Here is a 23225-nt window from a genome sequence, read left to right as displayed (position 1 = left end):
CCCCCCAACTAGGGGCATCAAGATGAAAGGTGGAGAGAGCCAGAGAGGGCAGCTCCAAAGCCACCCATCCCCCCCCCAAACTTACATTTTGCCCTGGGCTTCATTTTCCCTAGCTATGCCTCTGGGGGAGAGTTATTATTTGCCCAGCTCTGTAGCCCTAATATACTATCCCTCATTCTGTGACTGCGTTTAAGGGTGTAAACCTGATAACAGGCCTTCAGTGTAACATGTAATTTAAAATAATCTTTAATCTCGGCATTTCAAATATTTACAATTCTGATTTAAATCACTTGGATTTAAGTGACCCCCCCCCCCACCAAATAAATTCAGATCCAGGTTTTACCAGGTCTAAGTGGGCTCAGTTGGATGTTAATAGTGTTCCTAGATGGGGAAGACAATCATCAAAGGATATGAGATGCTTAGAAGAAAGGTGGCTGTATAAATATTTTATAATTAATTAAAAGGAGAAGAAATGAGCAGGTAGAAAATCTAATAATTGAGGAAGAAATCAGGAAGGACAATAAGAGAGCAGGAATGGGTAACAAGAGAAATGTCAGACCCTCTGAGGCAGTGAAAGTTTTACCGTCCATTTTGGAAAGGAGGAGGAGGAAGGAAACCCTGAAAAGGCAGATCTTGCCAAAACTGTTTGGAGCCTTCAGCTGAAATGTATTACGGTACCAGACTATTCACATGAAAATAGGTTTCTGCTCCTTATTTTCTGCACAAGTGCAGAAGGGAAAATCTCAACAAGTGCCATGTGAAGATGCACAAACAGAATTGTTAAAATAATGCATCTGTAATAACCACTAGGTGCCACTCTTGTCCCACACAATTCAAATCTTGTTTAAAAAAAATAAAAGTTTAAATAACTAAAATAACTAAAGCACTAGATGGAGTCAAAATACCGGAGTATAAAAATATCTCGGCTAGAAATTGTACTAGAAGGTCAATGAAATACCTACAATTAATAATAATAATAATAATAATAATAATAATAATAATAATAATAATAATAATAATAATAATAATAGATTGCATTTAGTGAAATTAGATGTGATAGTAAGAAGAGTTCCACACAACTTTTCATTAGCAACGAAGACCTAGTTATTGTTTTGGCTGCACATTGAATACATGTGAATGTGTTCAATGGTGTCACCTGCCAAAATGAATCTTTTCAGGAACGTGGTGAGCTGTCACCTGAGTTCAAATTACCTATGTTGAGAAGGTATGAATTTACGACAATAAGGAAAAGATTACTCTGATAGAAAAAAATATGGGTCCTTTAGGAGACAACTAGAGTACACAAAGCACAGATCTATTCTCCTCCCTCTTCACATTGTTGTTTGGTGAGGAAGAAGTGATGGTAAAGGTTTCAGAAGGGTGTATATTTATCAGAAATAGTTTTTAACGGTTTTATCGCTGCTTTTAAATGTTTTAGTTATCCTACATTGTTATTCCTTATGTTGTACACTGCCCAGAGCCCCTCGGGGATAGGGCGGTATAAAAGTTTAAGAAATAAATAAAATAAATAAAGAAGGGGAAACTTTGCTCTTTGTGTATATCAAAAATATTAAACATCCCCAATGGAAGTGGGTTTGTTGTTAATCAGAGCTTCTCTTTTTAAAAGAGCTCTCCAGTGCATGGATGATATGAAAAACAAAGCCAGCAATAAAAATTCTTCAAAGTGTATTTGTTTTGAAACTTTTCTGTTCTGGACATTCTGCCAACACAAAATCAAAAGCAGTTTACAAATCTTAAATGAACTTGTGCTCTGAAACCAGATATTAAAACCCACCAAAATTAAAATCAGACCAAGACAGATCAACTGCCACTGTACCCTAGAGTGGGCAACAGCAAGAAAGGAAGAGGGAAGGAAAACCTGAACAGGAGAACAGGTCATTTATGCATGCACTACTTACCCTGTGGCTGTTTACTTTGTTGTTCCCTGTAGTTTCTTGCTTGCACAGGAATTTTCTCCTGCAAATTGTCCCTAGCCAATCTGATCTGCCATTTTGCCCACCCACCGCTTCCTCATTGTTTTCATGCAACCTTCATTTCCCCCCTCTTTCTGGCATCTTTTTTACTTTCTTTCTTCCATGTCGATTTCTTGTCATTTTCACTGGGTCTCTCACTCTAGCAATTGATCCTCTGTGTGAACATTCAAAAAGCCCTTCTGATCTTTCTGAAATGGTGATCCAAAGAGTTGGAGGAATCATGTGGTGTGGGTGGAGGAAGGCAGGGAGATGAGAAAAAAACCTGAAGACAGCTAAATGCATGCTGATCTCCTTGGCTTTCCCTGTGAAGGAAGAGGAAATGTCCCACCTTCAAAACTTTTGGAAACCATGCAGCTTTTTTGATCTGACTGTCAAAGTGGAGGAAAATGCGCATAATAATGGGCAACTTCGACAGCAGTAGTATTGGCTAGCCGAATGGAAGAGGGTCGGTGACAGAGACCCTCCTGCAGAAACAAGTGTGAGGCCCGTCAAAGTGGTATGAGTGAGTGCAAGCCGGTAGGAGGTGCACCCTGTTACACCAGGAGCGAGGAGCTGAACAGTGGGGAACCGGTGGCAGAGGTTTTCCTGCAGTGAAAGACTTGGACTTTCAATAATAGCAGAGGTAGACGTTTTTGAACTGACTCGTGCAGCCTGTGGTCAAGAAATGGCATCGAGGCATTGTACTGATTGTGATTGCGATTTCCAACAGATTGCCAGCAATGGACTAAGTAACAGGTTGGTGACAGGAACCCCCAGCAGTTTGGTTGAGGGAGAAGAGATGCTGGCTTCCTTCGTGCTGAGTTTCTACATCACTACTCTTCGTCGGCCCTTGCTTAATGTAGTTTATTACTAGGAGTATAGGCTACCAGAAGTTGTTAGATTTTTGTACTTGTGAATTAGTTTCCCTTGTATTTAGCTAGGGATTGTAGTTATCCTTTTTTTTTTTGTACATTGCTAGGAGTAAAGATAGGATGGATGTAGCCAACCCCCTTTTGTGTAACTCGGTAGTTCTATTAGGTTATCTTTTTGCAACAGTTATAGTTTGATATGGGGTAGTCTCAGTTTATTGCTAATGATTTAAATTGCACTGTTTAATGTATTGCTTTGTTGTTTAAACTGGTTCATTGTTTATGGAGTTAATGTATTGATGCGTTGGAAACACATGGTTGTAAATATATCAATATATTCCCATTTGATTGTTTATATATTGCTATTCTGATGATGTTGGATTATTGCTATATTATTATGTATGATTGTTAATGTATTGATTCATTATTAATGTATTAGATATTACATGGATTTAGTTTGATATACATTAATGTGCTGCTAATGCTGTAGCTATTGTTCTTAGTAATTGTTTAGTTCGAAGTGTTAAGTCGCCATCTGAAATTTGGTTCTATTTTGGTTCTATATATTCTGTTACAGTTATATTGTTGTAATGTATTTGTTTATTATGTTGTTAGCCGCCCTGAGCCTTTCGGGGATAGGGCGGGGTATAAATATAAACTGAAATGAAATGAAAAATGAAATCATCCACCACAGACTTTGCTCAGTATCTGAAAGACACAAGGAACGAAGCAGAACTTCTCCCGGTGGGAGTTCCCTAAATGGAGCAGATCAGCAGAAAAGGCTGTCTCTCTGGTTACCCCTTACCTAATCCCAGAAAGGAATGTGAGAGCCAGCATTAGTGGTTAAGAGCAGTAGACTGGAGAACTGGGTTTGATTCCCCACTCCTCCACATGAAATCCACTTGGTGACCTTGGGCTAGTCCCAGTTCTCTCAGAATTCTCTCAGCCCCACCTGTGTGCCTGCTGTATGGAGAAGAAAGGATTATGATTGTAGCCATTGTGAGAGTAGAAAAAAGCAGAGGTATAAAAACCAACTCTTCTTCTTAAAGCTGATCTCAGCAGATCATTAATCCAATTTCCTTCTATTTATATTTAGTTTACATTCTATTTTTGTAATGTAGGAAAATGATTAAGGGATATAGGAAATGTAGGAATATGGGAATGTAAGAAAATGATTAACAGAGATTTCACTTTGCTTCACTTCTAAGATTTGTTTAGTAGTTGTCAATCTTATCTTCGGCTTGGCTTTCCAAACTGTTCAAGCACTGGGTAATGTGCTGCTCCCTCTGCCATGACCATTCACATAGCTGACCAGCCATGTGGAATGGGTCCATGTATTCAAAACTGGTTTCATCAATTGCACTGTAGATGTATTAGATTCAGCTCAGAACTTTGATAAGAGTAAAAGGGTTGGGATCGGTTTGTAAAAATCGATTTTTAAAGGAGAAAAATCTAGGGAGAACTGTTTGTAATTGCCTTTTAACAAGGCAATTGTTGATGTATTGACAAAGATAGAGGCAATGTCTGAATTTTTTTGCAGTTCTACATTTAGGGACAAAGTCTACATCAAATACTAGTGAAGGTCCAGAACCAAAATAATCATTATTACATATCTTTTCCTCTTGAAGATGAAATTGTATCAGGGAACCAAAAAAATTTTTTCTCTGTCTCCATCCCCAAAGTTGAAAGAAAAAATGATGAATAATACTTGGAAGTGACTAAAATAAAGTACAGAATATAAGATATATTGCTTGGTGGATATTGGTGGTTTTCTGGTGTGCTTTGACTTGTCCAGAGCTGATCGGCTGCCCTTTATTAACAACAAGAATCCCAGCATGCAATTACTACCAAAGACTCCCCCCTATGCATTGAAAGCATAGTAGCCCACTATCTCTGAATGGGCATTGTTCCAGAAAAGCAATGGAATCCGTTTGTTACCCCTGAGATTGTGTCTGTTAGTTTGTCCACTATTAGGTTTGTTTTCTGTTATTGTGGCGTGATGTTTAGTAGTGGCAACACACCCTAAGACTTAAGTCTGGGTAGAAGGGTGTGTTAAAATAGTTTGGTGTTACTCCACTTAGAAACTATCCTGGGTTGGAAGGCTGTGGAAATATAGTCTATTTTGAGGTCGGTAGAGGGCAGGGGATCCCAGTTATTATGGGCCAGGGAAAATATAGCAGCAGGGGAAGGCCACGTGAGAGAAGGAGGGAGAGATGTTGACAAACTTGCCCTCCTTCTGACCTTTGCCCCATTCCAAGAATGAGTGTGGTAGGCCAAGAACCAGGGGGCATTCATTGAAAATGCTGGGGGGAAGAATTAGGACTAATAAAAGGAAACACTTCTTCACGCAATGTGTGATTGGTGTTTGGAATATGCTGCCACAGGAGGTGGTGATGGCCACTAACCTGGATAGCTTTAAAAAGGGCTTGGACAGATTTATGGAGGAGAAGTCGATCTATGGCTCCCAATCTGGATCCTCCTTGATCTCAGATTGCAAATGCCTTAGCAGACCAGGTGCTCAGGAGCAGCAGCAGCAGAAGGCCATTGCTTTCACATCCTGCATGTGAGCTCCCAAAGGCACCTGGTGGGCCACTGCGAGTAGCAGAGTGCTGGACTAGATGGACTCTGGTCTGATCCAGCAGGCTAGTTCTTATGTTCTTAAGAAAGTTACACTCTTCTCTGATACTGGTGTTGTGGGAGAATGCCCTGTGGGATCCAAAGACTACTGGTGGTTCTCTTGATGAGCTAGAGGCGAGACTGGAATAGCCAGCAGTCCGAAGTCATCAAATTCATCACAACTTAAATCCCTCTTCATTCTCATGACAACTTGGCACTTTGATATACCGAGGAGATACAGCTGATGAAATGGTAGCTTAGACGGCTAAAGCTAGTGTGGCAGTATAGTCACCTCCACCTCCAGGCGGGGAGGACAGCCAAGCAAGGCGGGCAGCGCTGGGGTGGGTGAAGCAGAGAGCTCCAGCTCGCCTCTCCTCTCCTCCTTGTCCTGGGCTTCTGGGGTGGGGAGGTGACTTGCCAAGCTGGGCAGCGCTGGGGTGGGGGGCGGGTGGGGGTGGGGTGGGGTGGAGCAATAGTGAGACAGCTAATGTTTGTTCCTGCCTGACATTCCATTCCTTTACACAACCCGTTTAATGTAATATTTGTGTGTATACATGCTCTGTGTATCTGTGTGAGAGACAGAACATTTATACAAACAAATATATGCATGTAAACACACACACATACACATATTTGGAGCTTTCTTGGAGATTTAGTCAAACACTGAGAAAAGAGGATACTTCTAGCCATAGTGACACAGGCTCATTTTTCATTTACTCTATATACCCTACATTAATCATTTTACTCAGAAGGAAAAACTCCCTTAAAACTAAGATGCACAACTGTAAATTCAATAATACTCCAACTGCATCATTTATAGCAAAGCCCTCCACACAAATTAACTCCCCAAACAGAAGAGTATAAACTCTATCTGTAGAATTCAGTAACAATGTTTATCGTTATGTGGGTTTGTCTTCCCCTGTATGCGATCTGTTCTCTTTCCTAGTGTGTGTTTTTTCCCTCGTGCATATGTGTATGTATAATGTTATCATTTGTCTTGTGTCATCTGGTGACACAAATGGGATGTTTTGTACATCAAATTTTATGGCGTGGATCAGTAAACACATTATCTGATCCCTGTGATCTGTATTTTACACCTCAGTACAAATATAATATCTCTGTTTTGTTTACTGTTGAACAAATCTACTACTGTGCATTAATTCTCTGGCATGCTCACAGTTTCTTATTCTTTTTAGAAAGACAAACGTCATCATGGAATCCCATGAGTGCTATATTCTCTAAACATATTAGAAATGGTTTATCACTGACCAAACTGAAGAAAACTAGTTGTGCTGTTAAAAAAGGGGGAAATCTGGCAAAGTACAGGAGAAAATGAAATCCAACACTTTCTGCTGGAACCTGGACTGGAACCTCTCATGGGCCCTCCTCTCCCCTCAGTGCCTGAAGAAGTAATCTGCTTGCCAGCGTCCTCTGTGTTTCTAAGTGGACCAGTTAGTGTGATTTTTCAGCAGTGTCATATATCTTCCGCAGGCTGACTCACTGACTTGGCCAGCTCTGATAGCTGTGCTGCCCTACCTCCATCGTTGTCAACCACCCAGCCTTCTCCCTGCCTGTCCTGGTATGGGCTTGGGCCCCGGGGGTACTGATGCTGCCACAGCAAATGGAAAAGGGGGCACACTGGTCTTCCTTTTATGGTGCTGGCAAGGGGTGGGGAAGGATCGTGACCATGGACACTAATAAATCCAAGGCTCATTCCGCACATGCAGAATAATGCACTTTCAAACTGCTTTCAATGCTCTTTGAAGCTGTGCGGAATGGCAAAATCCACTTGCAAACAGTTGTGAAAGTGGTTTGAAAATGCATTATTTTGCGTGTGCGGAAGGGGCCTCTGAGTTTGGAAAGCAGGTACCTGAGGGTTTTTTTTTAAAAGACTCAAATGAGAAATTGTTTATTGTTTAACTTGCATATTTCCAGGTAGGTAGCTTCATTAGTCTGTAGCAGCAGTGTAAAAGAGGAGTCCAGAGGCATGTTAAGATTAAGCATAAGCTTTTATGAGTCAGCTCACTTCATCAAATACATGAGTTGTAAATCCATCAGAATCCCACCACCATGGGAACCAGTTACTAAAATTTTTGGATCCCACCACTGCTAAATATGATATAATAGCTTTGAGATAAGGCTGAAATCATATATGGATTGTCAAATACAATAAGGTTAAAATGCAATTATAAGTCAGCCTTCCTGCCTGTACATCAGCCAGTTTGGAAACCTGTTACTAGTGTATTTAAAATTTCTCCCCTGTGTTTCACATATGCATGTATATACAACATTGCCTTTCCCCACATTTATACAACAATGGCAGAAATGCTGAAAAGCATTTTGAGGTGATATGTATGACTTTGGTTTAAGTTTTGTGCCAAACCTCATAGGACTGCTAAAGCAGGTGGGAATTTTCCTCTGCTGCTGGATATTTTAAAACATCATCTATGACCCAACTGATTAAAGTTACATTGTAAACTGAGTTACACTGTAATGATTAAACATATTACAATGTAACTCAAAACAAATAATAATGTCCTTTAGTAAACATAAAACAGTAAATGCTTTAGTAGCACAATGCTAGCAAAATCAACATAAAAAAGAAAATAACCTGAACATTGATATCCAAAACAAGACCTAGAAACTTTCTTTGTTGTAATAAAATTGAACACCTCTTGGATCTGCAGATGAATACCTTTTGCACCTCTTTTGGAGGATGTTAGAGATAGTTTGAGGTCCACAAAAGAAAACACCAATGCTGTCACTGCCAAGAAAATTAAAATCATAAAAATTAAAATTCATTCCAAAAACCTTATCCTTTAAAAACACATGGAACATTTAAACTTTAACAATTATTCTTCCTTTCAGGAAAATCAGGACAATTTGGTCAGTGATGTTAATAATGGAGTTTGTTCAAGGTTGTGGATATCTGGCAGAGAGAAGTGGAACATGCTGCATTAGGAGAGTAGGTTGGATTAGATGGGAAAGATTTCCAGTGTTCAGTCACTCTCATCATACCTTACCAAATTAAAATCAAGATATGGTCAATCTTTTGCCCGGGTTCATGTCTAAGGGGGGAAATTCTTTTGAAATAGAAGGGATGTGAGAAACAGATTGGGAAAGCGATTCTACAGGTTAGTTGAGCTGTACCTTTTGGGTTTTGTATGTACTGTCTTAACCAGGCTCAGATGCACGGGCTCTTTTGCTGTGAAGACCTCACTAATATGTGATGCCAGCTGTAATATAAAGTCTGTAAAAGCTGGGTTTTGTAGCAAAAACTTTGACTTTCTGAACTATATAACTATTGGGGATACAATCAGAACACCAAACAAATTTACACTAAGCTGACTTTTTGGAATGTTTTATTTTTCACAGAAAAAGGCAATAGAATTGACAATGTGCTGAGCTGATGAAGAAAAACTGGATTTTAAGCCAGGAACATGGATGGTTTACAAGAAATCCTTCATATATTTCCATAGCTCAACTCCAGTAGCCACAATTGACTGCCCCTAGATTACACAGTTCATCGCATAACTTCTTGTTTTAAAATAATATTAGAATTTTCCTCTCATTTATTTTTGGATAGCAGATAGGTAAACATTGGACACTATGAAGATTTTTTTTTTGGTTTTCCTATTTAATGAATAGAAAATAAGTTGTGATGATTGCTTCAAAGTCTTCAGGGAACAAAGAAGCTTTTCTTAACCAACTCCTGAGTTCAGCTTAGTCCTTTCTTGCTGAGACAAACTCATAACATAAGAGCATTGCCTTTAGATCCACAGCCAATTATGTCAGGGAACAAACACATCCTTGACATTGTAAGAAAAAAGGTCTCACTGTTTATCTCTTTAATAATCATTTTCAAGGGAAATTAATGTTACTTTGTCCTTTGTGCTGAACAATAATTGGATTGTGTCTTTCAATTATAACTGGACAAATGCCAAGATATTGAAATACTTCTAAATATTAGATTTTCTTGTTCAAAATTAGATTTTATTGGCATTGTCTATCCAAGATTTCTTCATTTAAAGCTTTATTATGCGCAAAGATGCTTTCAGCATAAGAACCCAACTTAAATTATTATAAAGGGTAATTTTTCAAGGGGTACAAACTCCTCTTCCTGCCTTTTACCCAGGGAAAAGACAGTCTAATAACATTATTTGGTAGCTTACATTACCTAGGATGATTTTCTGCTATTTGCTTGAATTCAGTGTCCCAATTTGGTCTTCCATAGAATGTCTTTTGTCTCAAGCCTGTAATGACATCCACCTTTTTATCATTATGTAAGGCAATGTGAGTAGCCTAAATTGGAACGAAGCAGAACACCATTGTTTTAAAATCAACAAGTTGTGAAACTGCATTTGAATCAACAACAAAAAAGTTATACTATGACCGTATGAATGAAGATTAATGCAAACATGTAATTACCAGAAAGTACCTTTTCAAAGGATAGGGGACTACTGTTTCAGGATTCACACACAAAGATGTCGTCAGTGTTCATTTTTTGAAATTATTTTTATTATTACTTTTGCATTAAAAAAACTAACTAGGTAACAACAAAATCATATAGCAACAATAAAATGGTATCAGTTAAAAAAAGGAATAACCCAAGAAACAAGAATCAGCTATACCTTGTCACACAAAAAGATAGAACCTCAATATTGAATTAATCCACAACCACTTCCTGAACCTTCTTTGAATTAAAAGGACACAGGGATGCCGAGCCACACTCCTGGCCTCCTTGTAGGCCACCTTTTGAAAGCTGGCCTGCACTGAGACTGGGGGGCATGGTTCAGGGGAGGGGACAGCGTACATGCTTGGGGGTGGGGCTTGGGGCACCGAGCCACTCCCTTGCCTCTGTGCAGGCTGGCTTTTGAAAGGGAGGTGGGGTGGGGCTCGGGGCAGGGCTCAGTGGCAGGGCTACATGATCTAAAGGTGGGCACCTGGGGACCCCTAGGGCGGTATGCCACTGATGAACATCAACGCAAAAAGCCATCTCCTGGGTGCATGCTCACTGTAACTCAGATGATCAGGGGATTAGGTAATGGAGTTGGTTCCTGATTTAAGAGTTTGTGTAGTTGTCTACAGGAGACAACCCTCCAAAATTCCAGACAGTTCAGGGCTTTAACAATCAAAACTAGTACCTTGAATTGGAACCAAAAACTGTCAGCCAATGAAAATTAGAACAATACTGGAGTTATATGCTCCTCAGAAGGAGCTCCAGTAAAATTCTAGTAGCTGCAGTTAATGCTCATTGTTGTTTCTGAGCACTCTTCAGAGGCAGCCTCATGCAGAGCCCTGGATGTAACTAAGGAATGTGTAAGAGTAGCCAAGTTGACAATAAGGGTGAAATCATCAAAAGCACCACAATTTTATGGTAATGACCCTTTTCCATGAAAAAAATCACCTTTGAAACACAGATTGTAGTTCCTGATTGGTGCATCACCAAATAGACTTTGAGTTTTGAAAACAGATTCCACAGCTTCCACATGTTAGCGACTAAAATATAATTGATCCTCTCACTCCTTCTTTGCCTTTGTGGGGAGAAGTCAACTGGCACACAATCCAAGAGATCAATTCATGATCAACTGTGGCATCAGTTGTTTCTGACTGATGCATTTCCTACTTCTGGGCTCCAATGCTTCTCATTGGCCAGTGTTTGGTCTCTGAAGAAACCCTGTTTCTCCAACCCAACTCAAAAATTGCACTGAAAGTAGATGTTAGGTTTTGAACCTTAAGCCAATCAGCAGACTTTGTAGTGTTGATCATAAGTGTTTATTGATGAGGCAATGAAACACCAAAGCTTGGCAAAGCCAGTTCTGACAAACGTGACCTTTGCCATCCCCTTTATCCCATTACAAGTCCCCTCTCCTGCTTTCCATAGAAGTTGTGAAAAACAGCCCCTGGAGCTTGGGTGTCCCAAGGTCGGTGGCAGATAGTAAGAGAAAGCCACCCTAGCTTTAAGCAGTTACATTGGGTTAGGAATGCATCTCAATCACATAGGCCGATTCCGCATGGGCCAAAAACAGAGGTGTGAAAATGGTGTGAAAACAGTGTAAACTCTTTTATACCGTTTTAAACCATTTTACACCGTTTTCACACCATTTCCACACCACTGTTTCTGGCCCATGTGGAATCTGCCATAGATACAATCCCCCTGACAATAAACCAGTAACACTGGTAGTTAAACCAGTAACACTAACCAGTAACAGCAAAATCAACTTGCTTCTGACTGAACAAAGCAGAAATTCTCTTCTACTGGCTAAAACTCATTGGAACTAATACCAAATTGGCTGCACTAACAGGGACAGAATGGCTCAAAACAGCTATGGCTCATTGTACAATGTGGTTGCGAATATAAACAGTAAATGAGATGGGATTGGACTGACAGTGTGGTAGAGTTATTTTTACATTAGACTGCCATTTGTGTGTATATTTTTAAATTGCAAAGTATTGGTTGGAACCACACTACATTTTTCACTGGTGGAAGGGAATTAATAATTTCTGCCAATTCCCTTTTCCTGCTGCAGACATGCAATTTGCCTCTTATATCCTTTTTTAGGGTCCCCTAACTCAGGAGCAGCATTTCAGAGAGTTCATTTACACACCCAGGGTAGAGAATTACCCACCCTGATCCCCAGTTTCCCACCTCTGGAATTCAGGAGCTGGTGAAAATGGCTTCCATATAACAACACTCTAGAAATTTCCCCTATTTTCTATGCTAAAGATCACAGACAGTAGGGAAGACAGTCTGTTGTTTAAAATGTTTTTCCCAGTTCAGCTGTGACATGAGAAGAGAGATGAACTATTAAAAAATGTGCTGGGGTAGTATGTTTTGCTCCCCTCATCTGTGCAATCCATTTTGTATAAAAAAAATTGATCCCACCCCTATGTACTTACAGACTTGCTATTTTTTAATATGTTTGGGGAAGACATTTTGAATATTCACATGATCATCACTTTGTCACATTTTGTTCAGCAGTGGTAATTGATATCCTTCAGATTTTGCCAAAATAGCCAGAAGAGGCTGATGTATAATTGGTGATAGCAGCAATGAGGTAACTTAAGAGAACTTGATAGATTCAACAAAGACTGTGTGCTTGGCTGATGGCATCAACTGGGCCACAGGAAGAACAGAAGATGAAATGGTAGGAAGAGAGTATGGGAAATGCACTGACAAGAAAGAAAGGCTCGGAGGATGCCCGAGTAATAACTGTTGCAGATCCAGGTGCTGAGCTACGACTGCAGAGGATACAGACATATCTGGAGCCCCTGTGACTCCTTGGGTACTGCATTAAAAAAATGCTTTCAAAAGACAAATGTAACTGCTATTCACTCTTAGGAAGCCATGGTTTATGTGATTAAGCATTCACTGGATTACAGCTCCTTAGGCTGCAGCCCAGGAAAAGTAAGATTCAGTAACACAGTCTCATCAGATTTCGTTTATACCTGACTTTCATCCCAGCCAGTAAGAAATATGTGATAGCTTAGAAAATGGGCTTTCTCTTTCTCAGCCATTTGTGCTTCCAGCAAGCACAGGAGATCAGCAAACCACTCAAAGGCAGATGGATCTCGGCAAATCCAATAGAAATAAACCTGTCAAGGGAAAGTAAAACAATTCAACAAAGTGCAAGCTTTCATCGGGCATCCTATATGGCTCCTAAATTATTTATTTTGAGATAAGTGGCAAATCTTATAGCAGGCTACTGTGCTCTGGTGTAAATTTATACTTGATTTTCTATCCAACATTGACAGCACTGAGTTCCCTGACTATTGTTTTTAAACATTCTCCAACCCTCATTCAATTACCATTAAAACATCTTTTAAAAAATGGTAAGAGAAATATCTGGAAGTTTTATTTAAACGACCATTTAAACTACTTCCAGTAATAAAACAGCACAAGAGGCTTGGGCCAAAGAGATATTGTCCAAATATGTGCTGAGCCATGAGCTCTCTACATGGACTTGGACAATTAAAGTTATAATAACTTGCATTTGTATCAATCTTTTTGATCATTCAGAATGCTTGACATGATCTCACAGTTATCCCGACAACAATCTTGCCAACTAGATCAACATTATTTTTTTTCCATTTTGCAGATGTGGAGCTATGTTGAAGAAAATTAAGGCCACAAGACAGATTAAGGCTTCCACAATCCCTTTTATAACGTTCTTTTTATAGAATATTTATTTATTTATTTATTTATTTATTTATTTATTTATAATTGGTTTTATATACCGCCCCTCCCCCGAAGGGCTCTGGGCGGTGAACAACACAATAAAACAATAGTCACAATAAAACCCCATTAAAACAGCAATTAATAATGTTACATTGGTGTCCAATATATAGCCACTAAGCTTAAAGGGGAAAATTACACAGGAAATCCCACAGGTGGATGGTGATTTTCAGCAGGTTTGGCCCTTAAACCATCAGAGTACACCACCTCTTCACACACATTTACTATCATAAATATAGGTTTAGACACTCTCAGATTCCCATGTTTAAAACAAAACCTTTACTGAAATGTTTCATGGATTTGTTAAGGGGTCCAAGCATCTTTCCTCAGAGTTTTAGGATTGTTGTTTGGGAGATATTGCCAAGAACTAAAGTGTAGTATCTTTGTCAATGTGAGATGATCAATCTTCCCTGAATTAGAACACCCATTGGTTTTACATGTGCTTCTGTAGAATAATTATAGAATGGATGTTATGGGCCTCATGTGGACAATCACAATAATGACATTTGATGAGCAGTGTCCTCAGTACTCAGTGTGGTTATTTTATTTATTTTCTTAAAGATTTTATCCTCCAGGGAGCTCAGGGTAGCAAAGATTATCCTCACAACAACCATGTGAGATAGGTTTGAATATATGAAACTGTCCTACACTGAACCAAACCATTGTGTTGTCAAGCTCAGTACTATCTGCCGTTTCTGCACGGCCAAATTTGCAGGGCTGCATCGGCATGATTCACGCCGATGCCAGCCCTGGGGCCATTCGCCCGAATGGCCCCACAGGCTGTGCAACTGGCGGAGAAGGCTTCACACAGCCACGCAGCTCCCCAAACGGCTCCCTACCTTGTCCTGGCTTCCGTTGCTCTGAGGAGGCCAGGGGACACGCCCCCATGGCCAGAGCGAAGGCTGCAGCGATGGAGGCCAGGAGGCATGTCCCCTGGCCTCCTCAGAGTGACGGAAGCCTGGACAAAATAAGAAGCAATTTGGGGCTGGTGCAGGGAATACGCCGCCTTCACCTGCTGCTGTTCGCTTGGCAACGGGTGGAAACCGGCGTATTCTGAAAACCTCACTCCCCACGCAAGGCTTGAATACATCGTTTGGGGAGGGAAAGAGTGGCGCTGCATCATTTTCGCAGCACCACCTGTGCGAAGCGTTCCCCCCAAAACAATGTTTTACTGGGCTGGAATCACCAATTCCAGCCCATGCAGAAAGGGCCAGAGTAGAGGTAACCCTCCAAGGTCTCAGACAGAGGTCTTTCAAATCACCTGGACTTTTAGATTGGATATGCCAGGGATTGAACCAGAGCATGCCAAGCAGATGCTGTACTATTGGGCCACCTGTCCCTCCCCAAAAGTTACTGTTGAGAAAGGTGAAGGTCATTCAGGGTGCTCTCTCCAGTACAAATAAACGTATTAAAGACCCAACTGCAATGGCATAAATTTGACTGCTCCCCAGTTGTGGGTGAAAATGAATGACTTAATAGTCCAGTCCTGTCAGCTAGTGCACCATTCATGCACATGGACTGGTCTTTAGCCCATACCCTCACACTGGCAGACCATCAGACTTCGGAGCTTTTACACCAGCGTCTGCTCACTGCCACGGAATAACAATGATCCAATGACAACTCTCAATTACTCACAAAGAGCAGAGATGTTGCAAGCTGTTTTAGAACTATAAATTTTGAAAAATCAGAGGCTATTGCAATTATTTGCTAGCCATAAGTAAGACTGGGGGTTGGTAAAGTGCTTGCCTTGACAGAGACATTGCCAGAAGACAAGAAATAATCCAATCCCACACTTTGGAGTTTGCTTTCAATGACATTTACTGAACAGGATTTGTGAAAAGATAACTGATTGCATGCTGCTACTGCAACAGAGAAGCCTTCAGAGTACAAGTACTAACACACACTAACACAGAGAAAAGAGAGAAACAAAAAGAAACAGGCTGAACTGCAAGAAATAGCATTCAATAAACCCTACATACTAGAGAATGCACTACTGGCCCCCTAAGGTAAAAGTGGACTAAATGACTCAGTGGTATTTACATTAAGTAGACTCTTAACAGGCTGTTGCTTTTCCAGTACCTCTTTGCCACAGCATGTACACTATTCTACCATGTTTATTTTTTACTAGAAGGTTCTGGTGCTCCCTAACTGTTCTCCAGGCAATGGTTTTGTGACAGCATACGCAATCATTTCTTGGGTGAGTCAATACTGCATGTTAATGAGCCCTTGATTTTGCATATGCTTCAGTCTGCGACAGTTTTATACAGCCTTGATTGTCTTCAAAAACTGATCTTGCTTAAAGTTCATCCAGTCTAAAATCAGGTCTGAAATTAACTGTTGAATCCAGATAACGTGCTTGTGCAGCTGCAATACATTAAACTTCTGTTGATGAAAGTGCTACAATTGTTTCCAACTCATCTAGTGAATGGTCTCTTTTCCATACTAAAACAGATATCCACTGATGGACTTCCAATCAGTGGTATCCCCAACTCAATCAGCATCCACATATGCTTTTAATTTTGGATCTACAGTTGCTGATTGTCACAGTTTCAACCCAGGGGGACATATGGGGTGTTTTTAGAAAGTAGCACTCTTCCCATATTACCTAAAGGTGCCTTGGCAATACAGGCTAAGTTGGATGTCATATCTTGAATCTGTTCTGTGGTGCCTATAGGAAAGGAACCTGCCTGAGCAAATCCTCCAGTCTCACACTGGAATGCGGAGCTGCTAGCTACACCTGAGTACAGCTACCTGGAAAACAATGGCGAAGCCCTGAGAAATGGCCACAGCTCCTGGGAACTGCACACCTGCACTCTTGCACACAAAACACATGCTGAAGGGGGGGAGGGGAGATTTTTATATTGAAGTTTTTATTGACTGCTTTAAAGGATGTTTTCATAGTGGTTTTTAATGTTTTATGATTTTTAGGACTGAAATGTTTTAACAGGGATTTTAACCCTATTTTGTAAGCCACCTTGGGACTTCAGTGTAGGGTGAGGTATAAATGGAATAAATAAATAAACACCAGCCAACCTAATATAATCAAGGTTTCCAGACAGCTATTCTTACCTCACTAATCCTACCACACCCTTCCTGCTTCACTTCTGGGAACTGTTCGACCCTTCTTTGGCTCTTTCCGCACATGCAGAATAATGCACTTTCAAACTGCTTTCAGTGCTCTTTGAAGCTGTGTGGAATAGCAAAATCCACTTGCAAACAGTTGTGAAAGTGGTTTGAAAACACATTATTTTGTGTGTGCGGAAGGGGCCTTTGAATTGGAATACTCTGTGTTATGGAGTATTTTCCAATATTCCCAATTAATACTCACAAATCCAGCAGTAGCAGTAAACAGTTTTATTCATCTCTGCAGAAGATGGAGGGAACCTGTGGCTCCCTAAAAGTCTGCATCGCAGTGCAGCTCAATTTAAGGCATCCTGTCTGTCAACTTGAACCAATCCCAAGAAACTCTGGGCTGGCCCAAGGCTCACAATCTTCCTATCAAAATGCAGTACCATGATCTCATGAAACCCTCCCAAAAAATCCCCCATACTTGTTTTTCTGTTAGTTTCACCCATTTAAGCAACAGGTTATTAAGCAATGGTTATTTCCATGACGGTTCTTTCCATGATGGTTTTTTCCATGACTAATATTCCTATACGTGTACTTTCCAGTTACTAATATTCCTATACGTGTACTTTCCCTACATGTAGGCGTTACTTCCTCTTTTCTTGCAAGCTTTAAGCATTTGTTTTAGTAAATAATTTCTGAAAAACAAGCCTCTGACCTCTACCCCAAAAGCACTCACATCTAATAGAAACGACTCTGGATAACATATCTGAATACCTCACAACTTATAATTATTTATCTATAATTATTCTATAACACTCTGGAATTGTGATTTCATCAATTCCAACCTAAATCTAATCAACAGCTGGATGCTCCCTGGCATTGACTCATCAATCCATCACCCACAGAATTGTCCTCCCCTGGAAGACAAGAACTTTCTTTGTTCAGGAAGATTAGCTCTCTTAACATCACTGTAGGGTCAGATTTTCCTATAACCAGGCTGCCCACATGCAGGCTTTGCCCAGTGCGTCTGGATCGCCTGTTGGTTTGGTTTCACTGTGTGCCAGCTGCTCTAGCCCTCTTCTTGGAATTTAATGACAGCATTGGATTCTGCCCTTTGGACCCTTTTCTCTTCAACATAGGTAATTATTACCCTTCTCGCAATGACCTACTCTTTCCCAAACCTATCCTGTCACCTCTTTCTAAATTCTAGGACTCTTGAAGTTCTCTGGGTGCTTGTGTTTTACTATGTGAACGTTTATTATTTTATTTTCTTAATAAAAATTGTTAAACTTTACTTACTGACTCATGCAGTTTTCTGACAGAGAAAGTCCTCTGAAAACTCAGGGGGCAAAGACCTCCTCATACAAAGCAAGGTCTGTCCCCACTAATTCCCCATCCAAAGGAGGCCAGACCCTACCATTTTGGGTAACACTGTGTTCAAGCCTTTCCAGCTATGTGCACAAACCTTCCTACTCAGAGATCCTATGGCAGCATTTCTATCTGGCCTACACACTGTTGCTAGATACAATAGTTTTCTGATTGCCTCATGATATTATTATTTGACAATGGTTCTTGACTTCTTTCATTTTCCAGATATCCTGCTTCCATGGGTCCCTTCACCTCTTTTGCATATTTCATACCAAAATGTTCTAATATGAAACTGATTTTTTGATTCTGATTAAAGACATTGCTCCCATCAACTTCTCTTTCTACCTGAATACTAAAAAAAACTGTGATGTCTTGCTGTTGTTCCCGTTCAAAATTCTGATTCACCTGGTGTATTTTCTTGTTTGAAACAAAGTATTATGTCATCCATGATGTATGTCCAGTGGTTATTTCATTTTCTAGAGTACAAACATGGATTTGCTTTGCCTCTCCTGAATGTTTCACTTGTGGGTACTTCATTTAATTTCTTGTTCCACACTCTGGCTGGTTGCCTAATGCCAATAATATTCTGTTGGAGTTTACATATACTGGTCTGGTCTTCGGATTCTTCAAACCCAAGTGGCTGATCTATGCAAATATCTTCTCTAATACTATCATACACAAAGCCATTTTTTAATGTCTGAATGTTTGATATGTACTCCTTTTCCAGTGGCCACACTCAATAAGATACTTAGTGGAATGTTTTACTACTGGAGCAAATGTCTCATAAATATTGCCAGACTGACCTGTGGTGGACCAAGGGTCCGTTTTTAACAAAAGACAGCACCTCTACCACCTCAGCCAAACCTTGGGTGCTTGTCAGCACAATGCCTCAAAATGGGGGAGTCTATTCTGGGCATTGGCTCAGTGTACCTACAAAGAAAAAGAACTCTGTCTGGACAAGTCTCCCTCCAAAGCAACTTGCATGATGTCCTCTCACACCCTTTCTGACAGAATTAAGTCTACACAAAAGATCTTGTGTAGAGAGAGTTCCCATCTCCAGCCCTGTACCATGTGCACCGGAAAAGACAAAGATGTATTAATTTGCTTACCTGCCTTGTATTGTACTATCTAATGTTTCTTCCCCTCTGTAACACTTTTAATGACCACCTTACTCTACATTATCATTGTTTCACATCTGTAATCTTTTCAGCTAACTTCCTTAGGCACATCAAGCTGATGTCTAAACTGATGACCCACCTTTAAAGTTGATGTCTGTCTCTTGTTCTTCCCAGGAAGGGCAGGAAATCCTTTTGTCTAGGGAGATTTAGGATCACTCTGCATAACACTGAGGATCCATTTCTCCCTATAAAGAAGCCCACTTTCCCAATAGACAGTGTTCAGTATCTCTAGACAACTCTGTCTGTAATACTGTTCCACAGCGCTGTTTCTTCCAGAGTTAAGCGCAAGTCTCTCAGTTCTGTTCATTAGACCATTCCACTCCAGGATCAGGTGACTATAACTTCTATTGCTTCTCCCTATATTTCTTATCTATTCTAGATCTATATCCTAGGATTGTGTGTGTGTTCTGTTATTTTATTGTGTGCCTGTGTACCTCCATTTTTATTCCTGAATGAAAATTGTTAAACTTTGATCTACTGTCCTGCGTGTTTCTATATAAAAGCTGAATCTCATATAAAAAGGCATTCAAGACCCCATGATGCCCGGCCTTTTGCAAGCCAAGAGTCTGCTCCAGCTAATTTCCCCACACTAAAAGGGAGAGACTTCTCACCACTTTGGGTAATATGATCCTCATCATATTTTGAGAAATATCCTTTTGCAATAAGTCCTACCTTATACCTTTCCACCTCCCCTTCTGCTTTATATTTAATTTTGAATGCCCATTTGCACCCTGTAGTTTTGTGCTGAGGTGGCAATTTGGCGAGTGTCCAAATCTTATTTTTGTGAAGGGATTATATATCTTGTGCTGCTGCCTCTCTCAATTTTTTACTTTTAGGCAACTTGGAAATATTTTCTCAAGACAAGTGCTCAGGAATTTTCTCAGTTTTGGCTATATAGGAAAGTCTGCAAGGTTGCTCTACCTTTATCTACTTTTAGTTATGTGGGTTGAGCACCTGAGGGTTCTAACCACTCAGCCCCATTTCTACATGTAACTTGAGAAGTCTGTGCTGAATTCCATCTATGCTTTGTTTAGTCTTGTTATCTCTTGCTCATTATTGATGAGTTTTCTTTAACTGTAGAGGGTTTCATTGGATTTAGTTCTGGGGTCTCATCAAAGTACACTGAACCGCTTACTGCAACCTTGTCAGTCTTTGGTTATAGGATTCTGTACCCTTTACAGCAATCACTTTAACCCACTAGCATTTCTGCTCTGGGTTGTCTCATTTCAAGCATTTTTCACTGGGAATGAAGACATAAGCTTTGTATCTACACATTCTGAGGTGCTTGGCATTTGACTCTGGTCTATGTCATAATTCATATGGAGTGCTGTCAATTGCCTTTGATGACATTGGCAACTTATTTTGTAAATATGTTGCCATTATAATCACTACATTTTCAGTCAACTGTCAACTGTCATAGTTCTAACTGTCATTCTCAAAATTCTATGTCTGGGACAACTCCTTGGAATGCAGCTGTCCATCACATCTACAGATTCACTTGCAGCTGCCTTTTCTTTAGGTGATTTCTGTGATTTGTTTTCTCTGTTCAGTTCTTCAGATTGAACAATTCTTTTTCAGATGTCCAGATTTTTAATAGCAACAACACACCCTGGTTTCTTTGGTGTGACTTTAATGCCTTATTTACCTCAAGAGCAGTCTCTGGTTTTTCAGTCTTTAAGAGCTTCCAGACTTTTAACAGCAACAACACACCCTGGTTTCTTTGGTGTGTCTTTAATGCCTCATTTACCTCAAGAGCAGTCTCTGGTTTTTCAGTCTTCAAGAGTTTGGAGTTCTTTTCTGCTATTATACTTATCCATTAATTTGCTCTTAACATATTGTAGTGTTAGATCTGCTTCTGGTCTAGTCTCAAGGGCATTGATGAGTGGACCACATGACTCTGGAAAACTGCATAGTAAAAGAGCCACTTTGTGATTGTCTTTCATCCACACAGCTATTTCACAATTTCTAGCATGGAATTTACCTTTTAGTCTGCTCTCTGTCAGATATCATTGTATACAATTTATACAGCAGGTTTAGGTTTGAACGCTCTCACACCTTTGGTAGTGTATTCTGCATACCTTTAGCTGTATCTTCTTTCCTTATGTGGATAAGGTGATCACCATCCACTAACAGACTTGTAGTTGCCTTTGCTTGCTTGTCAATGCTTGGTCTATCAATGCTTAAAACATCTCTGGCAATATTCAAGCAGAGGCTAGATGTACACTTGCCAGGGATACTCTAGGCCAGGGGTAGGGAACCTGCGGCTCTCCAGATGTTCAGGAACTACAATTCCCATCAGCCTCTGTCAGCATGGCCAATTGGCCATGCTGAAAACTGATGGGAGTAGCAATTCCTAGTATCTGGCAGGATTCTCTAAACTGACCTGCAGGGGGTTGAGATAGCTAGACGGTCTGTCTGGCCCCTCCCAACTCTATAATTCTATTATCCCAGATGTCTTATTTGCACAGTAGCATTTCCAGTTTGAAGCTCCACAACTGATAACTGCTATTATCAAATTTAGCCATCTACATTGCTTGCCATTTTCCTCTGGATTGGGCGTGCCCCTTCTTTCTCTTACTTGACTCACAGTTATACCTTTCTTGCAATTTATTCTGGCGTCTCTGGGCCCATTACGTATTGGTAAAATTCAAGATAATCCAATTCCACACTTTGAGGTTTGATTTCAATAACCTTTACTGCAACAGGATTTGCAAAAAGACAATAACAAACTACATGCCACTAATATAACACAGAAACTTTTAGAGCCCTATCATACAGCAGAGAGGGAAAAACAAAAACAGGCAAGCTCAGGCACATAATGCGAGGGTGGGAGTGAAGGGTGCTGCAGTGTCATTTGGATTGGTCATGTGGGGGTGTTTGATCAACTGCCCCCTTCCTTGTCCCCAGTAGCAAGACTCTGCTTCAGAGACAAATGCAGCCCACTGCACTGCACTGCACTGGATCCCTCTCCCATGGACAGCAGGCTAGGAAGGTGGCTGGAATGTGGCCGTCATGTTGGATGTGGGAGGGAGGCCCTGCCTGCAGGAGGCATTGAAGGTGCGGCCTGGCATGGGAGGCGAGAATCCAGGGCAGAATACAGACCTGGAGAAAGTGCCTCCCCCTCCCACGGTGGCTGAGGGGAGAACAGTGGCAGTCCCGAATCAAGTAAGACCCCCAGAAACCTGAACAAGTGTGGCTCCTGCTTCCCTGCCCTACAAGTGCCATAGGAGTTGGAGAAGAGAAGTGGTTCACCCCTGTCAGGATCAAGATGCATACAGCCACTGGCCAACCTGCCCAGCTCCCTAAAAGATCTGTGGCTGCACATGGCCTGGCCCAAGCTGCACAACAGGCATCATCTGGTCTGGCACCTCCTGCTGCCTTCCCTCCCTTCCCTCTGTCCTGAAAGCTGATGTTGTCCAGGGAGTAATGAGTAGTAATAAGGTAAGAAGGCTGTGTACCGTCTGATAAAATGAAGCAATCCTTTAGGCAAATAAGAAGGTCTCTAACCTTTTTAAGAAAGAGATTTGGTACAAACCTCATGTAGTGTCTTTGGCCCCTTCCGCACACACAAAATAATGCATTTTCAAACCACTTTCACAACTGTTTGAAAGTGGATTTTGCCATTCTGCACAGCTTCAAAGAGCACTGAAAGCAGTTTGAAAGTGCATTATTCTGCATGTGCGGAATGAGCCTTTGTTAATTATATTTTTGTAAGAAATATAAAGGTAAAAATGTGTCCTTAAACAATCTGACAAAGTTCTAAATGTACACAAATACATTTTTTTTCCTCAAGTTATTTAAATAGTATGTTATATTTTTATGAGTTTATTGTACCAAAACAAACCTTTGTCAGAACTCATCTGCTTTGGGTGAGAGAATAAAAGATATGCAGAAAAATAAACGCAATGGAGAAGGT

The 23225-nt window shown here is 40.5% G+C and overlaps 1 protein-coding gene across 2 annotated transcripts in view; it reads right to left on the bottom strand.

Annotated features, from left to right (window-relative positions):
• Positions 1 to 7448: 7448 nt before the first annotated feature.
• NOX3 (NADPH oxidase 3) overlaps positions 7449 to 23225 on the bottom strand; it is a 49125-nt gene continuing 33348 nt past the window's right edge. The window contains exons 11-13 of one of the 2 annotated variants that reach the window (XM_048507455.1): positions 12908 to 13054; positions 9636 to 9760; positions 7449 to 8222 (exon numbers count right to left, since the gene is read on the bottom strand). In XM_048507455.1, coding sequence (XP_048363412.1) covers positions 8096 to 8222; positions 9636 to 9760; positions 12908 to 13054 — 399 coding nt within the window. In that variant the 3' untranslated portion in view covers positions 7449 to 8095. The remainder of the gene's footprint in view (positions 8223 to 9635; positions 9761 to 12907; positions 13055 to 23225) is intronic. The other variant, XR_007245432.1, reaches the window with a different exon arrangement.

The sequence above is a fragment of the Sphaerodactylus townsendi genome, linkage group LG01 (assembly GCF_021028975.2).
Source record: "Sphaerodactylus townsendi isolate TG3544 linkage group LG01, MPM_Stown_v2.3, whole genome shotgun sequence".
NCBI classification, from domain to species: Eukaryota; Metazoa; Chordata; class Lepidosauria; order Squamata; family Sphaerodactylidae; genus Sphaerodactylus; species Sphaerodactylus townsendi.
This window is presented reverse-complemented; position numbering and strand designations above follow the sequence as displayed.